This window comes from Monocercomonoides exilis, assembly GCF_001643675.1.
Source record: "Monocercomonoides exilis strain PA203 chromosome Unknown scaffold56-565389, whole genome shotgun sequence".
Lineage (NCBI taxonomy): Eukaryota > Preaxostyla > Oxymonadida > Polymastigidae > Monocercomonoides > Monocercomonoides exilis.
In genome coordinates this window covers 306,799-320,557 of record NW_027150601.1, presented here as the reverse complement: position 1 = coordinate 320,557, position 13,759 = coordinate 306,799, and the positions used below count along the sequence as shown (strand labels likewise).

The 13,759-nt window shown below is 39.3% G+C and overlaps 2 protein-coding genes across 2 annotated transcripts; one reads left to right on the top strand and one right to left on the bottom strand.

Moving 5' to 3' along the window:
* Nucleotides 1–1,334: 1,334 nt before the first annotated feature.
* MONOS_3039 (putative poly(A) polymerase) lies at nucleotides 1,335–12,470 on the top strand. The gene is made up of 2 exons (XM_067873009.1): nucleotides 1,335–3,829; nucleotides 4,027–12,470. Exons 1-2 carry the CDS (start codon nucleotides 1,671–1,673, stop codon nucleotides 11,564–11,566), a joined length of 9,699 nt encoding a protein of 3,232 aa, XP_067720117.1. The 5' UTR covers nucleotides 1,335–1,670; the 3' UTR covers nucleotides 11,567–12,470.
* On the bottom strand, nucleotides 12,090–13,699 carry MONOS_3038 (uncharacterized protein). Its single transcript, XM_067873008.1, has 5 exons — nucleotides 13,643–13,699; nucleotides 13,547–13,576; nucleotides 13,458–13,478; nucleotides 12,747–13,399; nucleotides 12,090–12,661 (listed from the first exon to the last, which is right to left on the bottom strand). Exons 1-5 carry the CDS (start codon nucleotides 13,668–13,670, stop codon nucleotides 12,479–12,481), a joined length of 915 nt encoding a protein of 304 aa, XP_067720116.1. The 5' UTR covers nucleotides 13,671–13,699; the 3' UTR covers nucleotides 12,090–12,478.
* Between the last annotated feature and the right edge of the window lie 60 nt (nucleotides 13,700–13,759).

Sequence of the window (13,759 nt, the reverse complement as noted above, 5' to 3'; positions counted from 1 at the left end):
ATTTATAACGATTTCACATTCCATAATTGCAATAATAATGAATTTGATAATCGATATTCAACAATTCTTATTATTATGAAAAAAACAAATATCTAATTTATATGATCAAGTTTACTATATGTTATTTTTTAAACAGGAAATGTCAGTTGAAAATTCTTTTTATCAAGATTTGTCATTGACAGTTACTGACCGTCACTGACAAAAGAGAAAATGACAAATATTTCAGATGCAATCATCAAATCTTTTCCAAAGCTCTTTATTAATTCTTTTATTGTTTTCGCAATCATTTGAATAATATTGTTTGAGATAAATTTAACTATTTTTTAATTTTAAAATAATTTTCTTTTTCTTTTTCTTTTTCTTTCTTTTTTTCTTTTCTTTTATTTTTTCGTGACGGATGAGGCTTCAAGTTATTTATCAGGTCACAGAGGAATTCTAATCCACACTTTTTTTGCTTTATAAATAATTAAAAATCAATATTGTCAAATCCGAATGACTAATTCAGATATATTTGTTTAAACAGTTTCATCAATTATTTGGAATTATCAAATAAATCCCTGGTTTACAATAACAAACTGTTGCAACAAATTTGAATTTATCTTTGTGAAAAAAAACAATGAATTCTAGAATTTTCGTGTGATTTGAATTCAATTTATTATTTTTTTAATTTAAAATGAGACAATTAACTTGAAAAAAATGTTGACAAGCTCGATTAAAGGTTGGAAAGACTACTTACCTTGTGTATTTCAAACAGATTTGAATGAAAATTTAACAATCTTTGAAGAAAGAACAAAAATTGTGTGATCAAGCCAACCATATTCATATCGCTTATAAAGAAAAATATACAATGATCACCTATTTTTGGGAAAGACAATAGTCTGTCAATTTTTTCGCATAGATCAAATTTTTTTTTCTTTATTGAATTGTTTTACCAAAAAAATATGGGTGATTATTTTTGAAATCATAACTTTTTTCGGAGTGTCGATTTTTCAAATGTTCAATTTCTTATGAGAGGAATTATTCATTAAAGAGTTAGATGCAATGCAATTGTTTAAAATGACAATGCTTCAGATAATATTCATGAAAAAGTTATTTTTGTATGGAATTATTTCTTTTTTGTGCTCATTTATCAGCACTTGAAGTGAATTCTTAAACCGAAAAATTTGATGGAAGAAATATGATTTCAAAAATAATCACCCATATTGCGATTGGAAAAACAAAATTTGATACAAATCCCATTGATATTGAAATTTTGATCAAAACTCGAACGAAAGAATGATTTCAAAAAGGATCAGCCAAATAAGTTTTTTATCTAATACGTCGGAATATTTCAAAAATTTTCGAGCTGATGTTTTTTAAAGAATTTTAACAGAAAAAAATTCAAATCAAAAAGTTTGATAAAAATGAAATCAAAATTACAGTATTTTCAAAAAAAAAAATTGAAATCTCAAATTCTTTTGAATAAGAATTATTATTAAAAGCATAAAAAATTCTTTTTTTTCTTTTTTTAACAAGAACTGAAGAGCAAACATTAACTCAATATAGTTTTTTATTGTTGTATCATTGGCAATACTGAAAGATTTACAATCTGAAAGAATTAAGTTTCTGAAAAAAAGCGATCAATTCTCATTTTTATATGTTGGGTTGATCATAAGAAATCTCAATGAAGCATGGAACCTCCTTCAACTAAGCCTCGAATCGAATCAGGATATCAACCATTCGATACGTCGCCTCCTTCTGACAAAGATAAAAGACAAACAAAACGTCTAATTTCACTTTTAATAGCTGAGTCCCAATTTGATACTCCAGAGAATCTTTTGAAACGAGAAAAGATTCTCAAGAGATTGGAATTACTTGCACAAAATTGGTCAAAAGAGTTGTCTGCTACAAAAAAACAGCAAGTCAATGAGACAGATTTATCAGCTTATGGAAGACTTTTGACATATGGATCGTATAAAATAGGAATTTCTACACCATCAGATGATATTGATACAATATGCGTTTTTCCATGTTATGTGAATAGATACGAAGATTTTTTTAGAACATTTCCTTTGCTTCTAAAAGCAGAACCTGGAATTACAACAGTTGTATCTGTACCAAATTCTTTTGTTCCTGTAATTAAAATTCAATTCGATGGAATTTCTCTGGACATATTGTTTGCTTCTCTTCCTACACAAATTATTCCGCCAGAGTTTGATATCTGCGATGATCGATGGCTTCTTGGAGTTGATTCGGTTTCAATACGTAGTATTAATGGCTGCCGCGTTGCTGAGACACTTCTCCAGATGATCCCAAATCTGAATTCATTTCGAATTTCTTTACGCTTTATTAAGCTATGGGCGAGAAGGCGTGGAATTTACGGAAATGTCTTTGGCTTTTTGGGAGGGATTGCATGGACCATTTTAACAGCGTTAATTGCGATTCTATTTCCTACATCTTCCCCTTCTCGTTTGGTTACAAGGTTTTTTCGAATGTACGGAAAGTGGAATTGGGAGAAGAAACCTGTAATGCTGTTCACAGCGCAGCGATACAATCAAAGAAAAGAAGAAACAAAGAAACGGCTGATTGAAAGAATGAACGAGATAAAAGAAATGAAAAAAGCGTCTATCGGTGCTTCTGCCGCCCAGCTATCGGTAGCAGGGTTTAAGCAGCGTCGTTCATCTGACACTCCATCAGCAACAGCTGCAAGTTCGATGCCGCTTTTGTCTGGTGATAATTCGGGCCGTTCTGTATATACCTCTCCTTCTTCTACTCCTTCTGCGACTCCTTCTGCTGCCTCTGCAAATCCATCTCCTTCTTCATCTCCGACTCCGTCTTCTTCCTCTTCTCCTTCTTCTTCTGATTCATCTTCTCTTTCTCCGCCAAATTCAGCTCCTTCCCCTTCGTCTGCCTCTTCATCTTCCTCTTCTTCTAATTCTCAATCAAACGATTTGGCACAAAATTCAACGACTGTCACACCGACGCCTCTGAACACTTCTGCAAATGAATTTTCTTCAGCAACATCTGCAAATGCACCTGCTTTATCTTCCACAGAATCAACATCAACAACAACAGCGTCATCATCATCATCTTCTTCCTCTTCCTCTTCTTCCTCTTCCTCTTCCTCTTCTTCTTCTTCCTCTTCTTCATCCTTGTCTGCCTCTTCGCTGGCGCTCTTCACAAGCAGCACCATTCCTCTGGATCTGTTTGCCGATGTGGATGCGAGCAGCAGCTTTATGACGATTCTAACTCCAGTCATTCCAACCATCAACTCCTCTCACAACGTCTTCTCCTCTTCTTATGCTGTCATCAAGGAAGAGATCGAGAGAGGGCTGGAGATTGTGTCGCGAAGGGCAGAGGAAGACTACGAGGATGAAAATGGATGCGATGGATGCGAACTGGAAGAGATGATTGAGCCTGCTGCAATCTTGAAGACGTTGTTGTCTTCTTCTTCTGCTTCTTCTTCTGCTTCTTCTTCTGCTTCTTCTCCTTCAGCTTCAAATGATTCGACTGATTCGATTAGTTCTTCTTCATCTTCACCGTCATTTTCTTCTTCTAACTCATCTACAGCTATTATTCCTCTCTCTTCCCCTTCCCCTTCCTCTTCCCCTTCTTCTTTTTCTTCTTCCTCCTTTTCTTTGTCTTCTCTGTCTGCTTCTGCATTTGCCGATGCGATTTCGTCTATTTTGCCAGGCGCTGTTCCGGCAATGCCAATTTCACCTGTTTTCCATCCATTTTGTCCGCCTTCTTTTTTCTCGCAGTTTCTCGAAGAGACGTCGATGTTTCGGAAATACAAGAAATATCTGCAGATTAAAATATCCACAAGTGGATATGACTCGTTTAAGAAATGGTTTGTGGTTTATTTATTTATTTATTATCTCATAATTATATTTCTTTACTTTAATAAAAAAAATATGACATTTTCTTCTTCTTCTTCTTCTTCTTCTTCTTCTTTTTTTTTTTTTTTTTTTTTTTTTTTTTGCCCACCTGAACATTCTATTTCTAATCAAACCTTCTCCAATTCATTCAATTTTTATTTCTACTTAGGATTTCCTTTTGCGAGTCGCGTTTGCGGCATCTTCTGCAGTCACTTGAGGACTGCGTGGGCATTTCTGTTGCAAGAATACATCCAATTCCTTTCTTTTCAGAGGAAGTGACAGAAGAAGAGGAGGAGGAAGAGGAAGAGGAGAAAATTGAAGAAGAAGAAGAAAGTGATGAAGAAGAGGAAGAGGAAGAAGAGGAAGAAGGAGGAGAAGAAGGAGCAGAAGGTGACAAGGATGATAATTTTTCTGATAAAAGTGCCGCTGATGATAACAACCAGAGTCAAAACCAAACAGGCATATCGAAAGAACAGAGCAAAGAAGACAGCAGCAAAAATGGAGAATCAGATGCGTTTGATGAAGATTCGTTGATGCCAAAGAAAAGAAGGCTATCAGATGTGCATTTTGGTGGGGAAGATACAAAGAAAGATTCAACAGAAGCCATTTCTTCTTCTTCTTCTTCTTCTCAACAAAGCACAGACGCTCCATCCAACAATACTCCAACAAGTGAGACAAAAACAGCAGAAGAGAGCAAAACGAAGAAGATAAAGAAGAAGAATAAGAAGAATAAGAAGAAGAGCTGCAGCAAGCGGCGGATGATAACCGTGAAGAAGCTGGTGAAAGTGAGTCACCCTTCTGCCACGTTTTTTGTGGGGCTGTTTATTCTGCCGCCGACGAAGCAGAAGGAGCAGATGATGAAGATGACTGAGATGACAGCAGAAATGACGGCACAGCTGTGGGGAAACGAACTGGGAGAATATGACGAAGAGATGGGAGAGTATGAGGAGGAGGAAGAAGAGGAGGAAGAAGGGGGAGGAGGAGGAGGAGGAAGGGCAGAAGGAAATGGAAACAATGGAACTCATGGAGCAAATGGAGTGAATGGGGAAGGAGAAGGAGAGGGATATGGAGAAGGTGATGCAAATGGGGTTGGAAATAACAATCTTATCAACAACAACGTCAATAACAGCAACAACAACAGAAATGGAAATGCAAATGGAACAATAGGCAGCAGTCCATCTGAGATGGAAGGGAAAACAGGGAAGAAAGAAGAAGGGCAGACAAACAGCAGAAGCGAGGCAGTCGAAGGAAAGCAGAAGAATGTTGTGTTTCAAACACCAATTTCTGCCTCAACAACACCAGAAGCGAAAATGCCGACGCCTTCTTTGGACAGAAAAGATATGTTAACAACTTCAATTTCCTGTTCTTCTTCTTCTTCTGCTTCTTCTTCTGTTTTGGCTTCTGCTTCTCTGGCAGTGTCTGTTCCCTGCACTCCTTCAGCCACATCTGCCAATGTTTCTGCTCCATCTCTTTCTCCTTCTCCTTCTTCCTCTTCTTCCTTTTTTTCTCCTTCTCCTTCTTCATCTTCATCTACAGCTGCAGTTGCAGTGACTACACCTCCTGCCATATCGATGAGCAGAACAAGAGAAATGGCTGATGCTTCTCTTACAAGCAACACAACTGCTCTTTCACCAGCCACACTGACACCAGAAATAGATACAATGACAAAGGAAGAGCAAAACAATGGAGAGAAGGAACACACAGAAATAGTTCAAACAGAACAATCTCTGGATTCATCGATATCATCATCGTCTTCTTCTTCTTCTTCTTCTGCTGCTGCTGCTTCTGCTTCTGGTTCTTCTTCGTCTTCAACTCTCAATTTCAACATGCTTATGCCATCGCAGTCAAACATAGCGAAGCAACCCGGCAGCTCTCCAGCTTCTTCGCCTCCACTTGTCTTTTCTCCACCTTTGGAGTCTGAACAGCCTTCTTCTTCTTCTTCTTCTTCTTTATCTTTATCTTCATCATCATCATCATCTTCTTCTTCTTCTGAACAATCAGTTGAAACTTCTGCTAAAGAAGAAGAAGAAGAAGAAAAACCAATGCCTTTGAAACAGGACATAGCTATATCAGAGGAAGAAGCAGATAAAAATGTTGATTCGAATCAATTTGGAGATGAAAACAAACCGGAAAGCGAAGAAAACAAAGAAAACAATAGAAAATCTGATGATAAAACAAACAATGAAACTGAAGGAGCAACAGAAGGAAAGAAGAAAGAAGAAAGAAGCGATGAACTAGCAAAGACAAATGACTCAAAAATTTCTGCTGAACAACACACAGAAACATCTGTGCCATCATCATCAGCATCTTCTTCTACAGTCTCAACAGTTCTATCAACATCAGCAACATCAACTTCATCAACAACAACATTGTCTTCATCCAAAAGCACAGCCATTGCATCTACCTCTGTTCTAACTCCAGTTCGGATGCCTCTTCTGCCATCTGCTCCTTCTCCTTCGCCAAATCCACTTTATTCTTCAAATTCTGTTCAATCTTCAGCTCAATTTGGAAGTGATTCAAGAATTGTTTCTCCCATTTCTCGAATTCATACACCTTCCACACCTCTTCACGAGCAGCCTTATTCTTCATTTGCTTCTTCTTCTTCTTCTTCCACTTCTTATGGAGTGTCTCCCCTTACAACAACAACAACATCTTCTTCTTCCTCATCCTCTTCTTCCTCTTCCATTTCTTCCATTTCTTCCTCGTCTTCCTCCCAATTCACCCCATATACCACCACCATCCACGCCACATCCACCACTCCCATTGCCACCCCATCTCCTTCGCAGAAGATGCATTCCTCTCTCTTTGCCCCTTCCTTCAGCCCGTCTGCGTTCTCCTCTTTTCCTCTCTTTCCTGTCATGAACGACGAGGAAATCACAGCCTTTGTCGACATGAAGGTGGACGAGTGGCTGATGAACACGATCAACGTGTGGGAGGAGATCGATGCCTCAATGGAGATCGATGTGAAGCAGCTGAAGAGGACACAGCTGCCTTCGTATGTCTATGCAGATGGCATTCATCCATTCAAACAGCAGCAGCAGCAGCAGATTCAACAGATTCAACAGATGCAACAACAACAGCAGCAGATTCAGCAGAGCCAGCACCATCATCACCAGAGAATGCTCATATCTCCAGCTGCTCAGCAGTCGATGCCTCTTCTCCCGTCTCCTTCTCGCTCTCCTTCTTCCTTCATTGCAGCAGCAGGTGCTCCTCCTTCTCTCTCAGCTGCCTCACTTGGAATGCAGCTAGCCCCTCCGTTTCTGCCTTCTCCCTCGATGATGGCTGGATATCCACCATCAATGCAGCCACTCACTCAGCAGCAGGCAATGCAACAACAACAGCAACAACAACAGGCAATGCAACAGATGCAGCAGCAGCTTCAGCCGATGCAGCCATTGATCCCTCTTCCTCCTTCAAACATGCAGAAGTCACTCAGAGTCACCACTGCTGGCCAGCGCACACCCGCCAAGAATTCCCTGACGTCTCTTTCTTTCTCTTCTCCCTCTGCTCCTTCTCTCATATCCCCCCACGCTCCTTATTCTGCCTATCCTTCACTGCCCATGCCTGCCCCTCAGATGCCTATGAACTCTCCCCTTCCACCTCATTCATCCCAATGGGAGCAGATGGACCCACGACGAGCGCTCTCCTCGCCTTCTCCGTCTGCTCTGCCCATTCAATCAGCTGCGACTTCTTCTGGCTCGTTGCGCAGAACGCTTTCCCCCTGTCTCCACCAGCCATATCCCCCACCTCAGCAGCAGCAGCCGCCCCAGATGCAGCCACCAATGCCACCTCCTCAAATGCAGCAGATGCAACAGATGCAACAATTACAGCAGATACAACAGTTGCAGCAGTTGCAACCTCCTCTCCAACCTCCGCCTTATCCTCCCTTTGCATTCCAGCCCAATTCTCCGCTGGGAAGAGCATCGTTCACTCCAACGCAGCAACCCTTGCTTCCTCACAATGAACATCGCCAGCCAATCATCAAACTGAACTCTCCTCTTTCTGCGGACAGAGGAAGAACCATCCCTCCGCTCTCCAATCCAAGACAGTCCCATCGCCCGCTCTTGGGACAGACAAGCTCTCCGCTGCTTTCTCCACAGGGAGCTTCTTCTTCCTCATCTTCTTCTGCTTCTGCTTCTGCTTCTTCAAATTCTTCGAATTCTTCTTCTGCCAATCCAAATTCAAACACATCCACTCCAAACATTCCATATGGCGACCAGCAAAACACCGATACTTCACTTGAGCGATATCCATATGCATCTGCATCAGAATACGTTCAAAGCAACATTCCTTCCAATTCTTCCACTCCTCTTTCTTCTTCACTGGGTGTTCAGTCTGCTTCTTCTTCTTCTGTTGCTGCTGTGTGGGAAGGAAGAGGCACGGGAATTCATCCATCGCAGATGAAAGCTCTTCCTCCATCTGCTTATCCTTATTCCAATCCTTCTTATCCAACTCCTCCTATTTCAGCTGCTTCTTCTCCTTCTCCTTTGCCTTCGCCTTCCTCCTCCTCCTCTTCTTCTTCTGTTTCTTCTTCTTCCTCTTCTGAACAACAACAGCAGCAACAGCAACAACGTTCTCAACCCTCTCGAGTGATCCGTCTTAATCCCCAATCTTCCAATCCTCGTTATGATTCCCAGCCATCCCATCAATCTCTTCAACCTCATCAATCACACCAACCTCGCCAATTGCTTTCTCCACATTCCATTCCTCCTTCTCCTCTTTCTCAGCCGTCTTCTTCTGCCCCTCTCTTCCCGCCTCAGAGCGACCCTTCGTTCTTCCAGCCACTTTTGCAGCAGCCGGTTCAGGCAGCAAAAGAAGGGGCAGCAGAACAAGGAGAAACAGGGTTAGTGCAGAAGGAGAAGAGGAAGAAGGAGGAAGGAGCTAAAAGAGAAGGAGGAAGAAGCAAAGAAGGAGAAGGTTGTTTGTTGGTTGCGAGTAAAGAGAATGGGAAGGAAGAGAAGGAGAAGGAGAAAGAGAAAGAGAAGGAAAGGGAGAAAAGATGGAAAGAAAGGGGGAAGGAAAAAGAGAAAGAGAAGGAGAAGGAGAAAGACAAAAGAAGAGACAAAGATTGGCATCGCAAAGACAAGAAATCAGAAAAGGAGGCTGAGAAGGAGAAGAGGAAAGAAAAGGAGAAGGAGAAGGAAAGGCAAAGAGAGAAGGAGAAGGAGAAGGAGAAGGAACGAGAGAGGGAAAGAGAAAGAGAAAGAGAAAGAGGAAAAGTGAGAGAGAAAGAGAAAGAGAAAGAAAAAACAAAGGAGAAAGAGAAAGAACAAAAACGAGGAGAAAAAGAGAAGGAAAGAGAAAGAGAAAAAGAAAGAGAAAGAGAACGAGAGAGGGAAAAGGAAAGGGAGAAGGAAAAAGAGAAAGAGAAAGAGAAAGAAACCGATTCAAAGAAGCGTTCTGATCGAGACAGCCGAAAGGAAGGGAAGAAAGGCAACAACAACGAAAGTCGCAATGGAAGCCACGAAAAGACAACAAATGCAGTTGAGCAGAGAATATTGCCCGCAAACAAAGAGCCTCTGCTGCCGATTTCACCTGGTTTGCACCAGACAATCAAATTGCCTGCAAAATTAGACAGAAACGCGTCGTTTTCGGCATTTTCGCTTTCTCCCTCGGCTTCTCCTTCGCTTTCTCCATCACTTTCTATTTCTCCACTGCCTTCTTCTTCTTCTTCCCCTTCCTCTTCATCTTCATCTTCCTCTCATTCGAGTCATTCCATCTCAAAGATGGCTAGCTCGCCAAATGCTTCCACAATCAAGCTGTCTTCATCGCCATCAACTGCAACTGCAAATACGAATTCCAAAGTTATATCAACAATATCAACAACATCTTCTTCTTCCTCCTCTTCATTTGACTCACCTTCTGCTTCCAACAACAATTCTCCAAGCTCCTCCTCATTATTCCCTCATTCAGCAGAAAGCCAAAACAAAACAGTTACTCAGTCTCAATCTGTGGATGAACTGAACAGCAGAAAAAAGAGTTTTTCTGAGGCAAACAAGGAAATCACAGAAAAGCATAAGATTTCGCGTGTTTCAGGAAAAGGGATCATTAGCTTGAATTCGAAATCAACAATTGTATCTGTTTTATCAAGTTCTTCTTCTTCTTCTTCTTCTTCCCCCTCTTCTTCATTATCATCATCGCAATCCATTTCTCAACCAGCCAATGAATCAACCACCAGTTCTGGTTTGAAAGCAAAGCAATCAGGATTTCTTCTTAAAAACAGCACTGCAGATTCAGCTAAGACATCGCAAGCAACACAAAATGGAGCAGCCACAAAGAAGAGAATCATTTCTACTTTGACTTCTGTTGCTTCTGCTTCAGTTTCTGGTTCAAATTCAAATTCGAATTCAAGTTCAAATTCAAATATGAATTCAAATACAAACATAAGTACAAATACAACACCACAACCTGCTAAGCGAACAATCTCATTGAATTCAGCGTCTTCCTCTTTTTCTGCTGCTGCTGCTGAAATGTCTCCTGTTTCAACACCTTTGAAGACACCTTCTGGTGAACAGACATCAAATGCAGCATCAGCCACGCCCTTAAACAAGATGATGGCATCTTCAATGGAAAATGCAACTGATTCAACTTCAACAGAAAATATAAGTTCAACATTAACACCTTCTTCTTCTTCTTCTTTATCATCGTCGTCTTCTTCTTCTCGTGTTTTATCGCTGAAATCGAATGACAGACTGCAAAGACGATCTTCAAAAGTTGTCGTTCTCAAAACAGTTACAACGACAACTACAACAACAGCAGCAGCAGGATCAGCTTCTGCTCCTCCTCTTCTTTCCTCTTCTCCCTCATCACCTTCATCATCACCTTTATCATCATCTTCTTCTCCTTCTTCCTCTTCTCTTTCTTCTCCCTCCTCCTCATCTTCTTCTTCTATTTCAGAAGAGCCCGTCAGACAGAAAAACGACAAAATCCATTCGATTCATTCTCCTCTGCTGCCTCTTTCAAAGCCGTTGGCGAAAATCGGAGGCGAACCAAGAATTATTTCTTTGTCTTCGGCAGAATCAAACAAACACAGAAATCCTACTTCTCATTCAGCAAATGAAAAAGGAGCAGCAAAAACAGCTCATTTGAATGGCAGTGCGAATGGAACAGCTTCATCTTCTTGTGAAACGGCACCAAAAACACCAAAAAGTGTTGAGGTGTCTAGTTCTCTATCATCATTGTCATCTTCATCATCATCTTCCTCTTCCTCTTCCTCTTCCTCTTCTCTTTCTTCTTCTCATTCATCTCCTTCTTCCACCCCCAAGTCCATCTCCCCAACATCTGATTCCTCTTCCTCTTTGCCTTCTGCTTCCCATTCGCCTGCAAACTCCTCGTGTTCTGCCAAGCAGAGCAGACTTGTGATTGACAACACCATTCAACATCTGCTTCACCCTCGTCTCTTCCCTCACTCAAAAATACCTCATTCTCCTTCTTACAGAGCAGCAGTATCAGCAGCATCTGCTGCTTCTTCATCTGGAGACTCTTCAGCTTCATCTTCAACTGCATCTCAATCACCTTCTCATTCTTCTTCTTCCTCCTCCTCCTCTTCTCCTTCTCCTTCTCCTTCCTCTTCATCATCTTCCTCTCCATCTCCGTCGTCTTCTCCTAATTCCAAAGCACGTAACAGAACAGAAAACCACACAACTCGCCAGCTGCTGAGGAGAGGCCTTGTGTCAGACACGTATATTTCTCCATATTCTGTTGCTTAGAATTGGAGTGAATGAATAAATGAACGAATGAACGAATGAACGTGAAAGAATGAAAGGAGAAGTGAGGGAAAAAAGAAAAGAAAAGAAAAGAAAAGAAAAGAAAAGAAAAGAAAAGAAAAGAAAAGAAAAGAAAAGAAAAGAGTAGTTATGAAGAATGAATTGCTCATTCTTCAGCAGCCGTATGCAACGAATGAGTTGCATCCCATTATATAAAAAAAAGGTAAACAATAATATGAAAAAATAACAATATTAAAATAATAATAATAATAATGTTATTAGATAAATTTATAATTATTGAAAAAAGAAATGTTTCTCTTGAATAGAATAAGGAAAAGCAAATCAGTCATTTTTGCTTTTTTTTTCTTTTTGTGTTTTCATTTTTATCGTTTTAATGGAATGAATTATTATTAATTCAATTCTTCAGAAGCTTAATAGCTTCATTTCTTTTTTAATTTATTATGCATTTATTATTCAATTTTGTTTGATTTCTGTTTTTCAGTAACTTGTTATTTTAAACTTCTCGTTTTGTTATTTTTCTAATGTTTCAGTCCTGCAAACTATCGCAACCAACGCGGATAACAAAACAAATCTCTTCGGCCTCAAAGAGAGATGATATGATTAAAAGCAAGTGAAAAGTGAAAAGAATAGACTTTTAGCGAAACAAAAAAAGATTTGACGATTGTGTAGAAAAGCAAATTAATTTTGAGAATTGATCAAAAGGATCATTTGAAGATAATGAGAGTAAAAATAAAAAAGAATGTACGGCACGACATTTTAACGAAAAAAGAAAAATATAAGGAATATAGACTTTCTGTAATAACGAATATATCCTCCATATCAACATCAAAAACATCATCTTCATCTTTTGCTTAATTATGTATAATTCAATAAAAAAAAGAAAAAATCAAAAATTTACTTCGCGGTAGATGAAACAAAATGACGTTTAACTTGGTGTGCAACTAACAAATATAAAGCTTGTGCCCCAACAGAAAACCATCCTATCGCAATTGCGACTGCGGCAAATACTTTTGTTCCATTTGCAAAAAGTGATTGGTACGGTATCTTTTCTCCACCAATAGTTTTATATAAATAAATCTGTTTAAATCAAACACATAGCATTAACAAATAAAGCAATGACATAATAATTTGAACAAGCATAATTAAATTAACAGCAACACACGTAATAGCATCTTAATGTTGCATCAAATGTTCCAACTATTAGCCATATAAATTGAAATACTCTTATAACTAACATTATGATCATTCGAATGATAAATTGCGTTTTTTCTGATGATTCTCCAGGGAAGAATATATTTCCATTTGCAAATGGAATCATTTTCAGTTGCTCAATACTTGGAGGATTGTTTAGCATCCGCTTTGCTGGCTTAACCATTAAAAGAAGATGTGTAACGCAATCAATTGCAATTACAAATCCATCAACAATGAGAAACGCAGCAAGGAGTCCAGATTTCTTTTCAACTGGTAAAACATCGCGTTTTGTAATCTGGTAATATTGTCCAAGTGAACAAAATCCAGAAATTATCTCCATAAGAGCAAGGGCAGCATGACAAATAATCCAGATTAAGAGTGGAATCATTCCAGTAAATGGAAAGAGCGCAACTGAAAGCAAGCCACCAGTTGCAGCTTTACCGCCTGAACCACCAGATCCACCAGTCATTGGTTGAGCTTGAACCACAGCCTCTGGAACAGGTTCAGCCACAACCGGTTCCTGTTTTGCTTCTGGAACAATCGGTTCTGTTACTTGTTCACCAACGTTTGCAGCTTCCTCAGGAGCTGGATCCCCAGGAAAATTCCATTGGGGCTCTCCTCCATCTGACAAACAATTGACAAGTTCCTTTTAATGTGAAATTAACAATTTTTGTTTGCAAACCTTGATAATAATATGTTTGCCCTAATCATGAAACATGTTACAAATATTTAGAAAAAATGATATGCATTACAATGGTGAAAGGATCAAACCTGATGAGGGATCAACACTTGAAAACCAGCCTGCGCGTTTCCAAACAAAAAAATTCAAATAACAGATAGCTTACGTTTCAAATATTTTTTAAATACCTTCTGGAAGTGGTCTATTTTCAGACATTTCGATCTATTAACTTATAAATTGATCTTTCCCAATAATTCAAGTTTATGTTAGAAATCTGTTTATTGATATTCTTTTAACAATATCAA

Coding starts and splice junctions, on each gene's coding strand:
- MONOS_3039 (XM_067873009.1), top strand. CDS start 1,671: ATGGAACCTCCTTCAACTAAGCCTCGAATCGAATCAGGATATCAACCA. Junction 3,830..4,026: donor TATGACTCGTTTAAGAAATG/GTTTGTGGTTTA, acceptor ATTTCTACTTAG/GATTTCCTTTTGCGAGTCGC.
- MONOS_3038 (XM_067873008.1), bottom strand. CDS start 13,670: ATGTCTGAAAATAGACCACTTCCAGAAG. Junction 13,577..13,642: donor AAATAGACCACTTCCAGAAG/GTATTTAAAAAA, acceptor GGAAACGCGCAG/GCTGGTTTTCAAGTGTTGAT. Junction 13,479..13,546: donor AAGTGTTGATCCCTCATCAG/GTTTGATCCTTT, acceptor TTTCATGATTAG/GGCAAACATATTATTATCAA.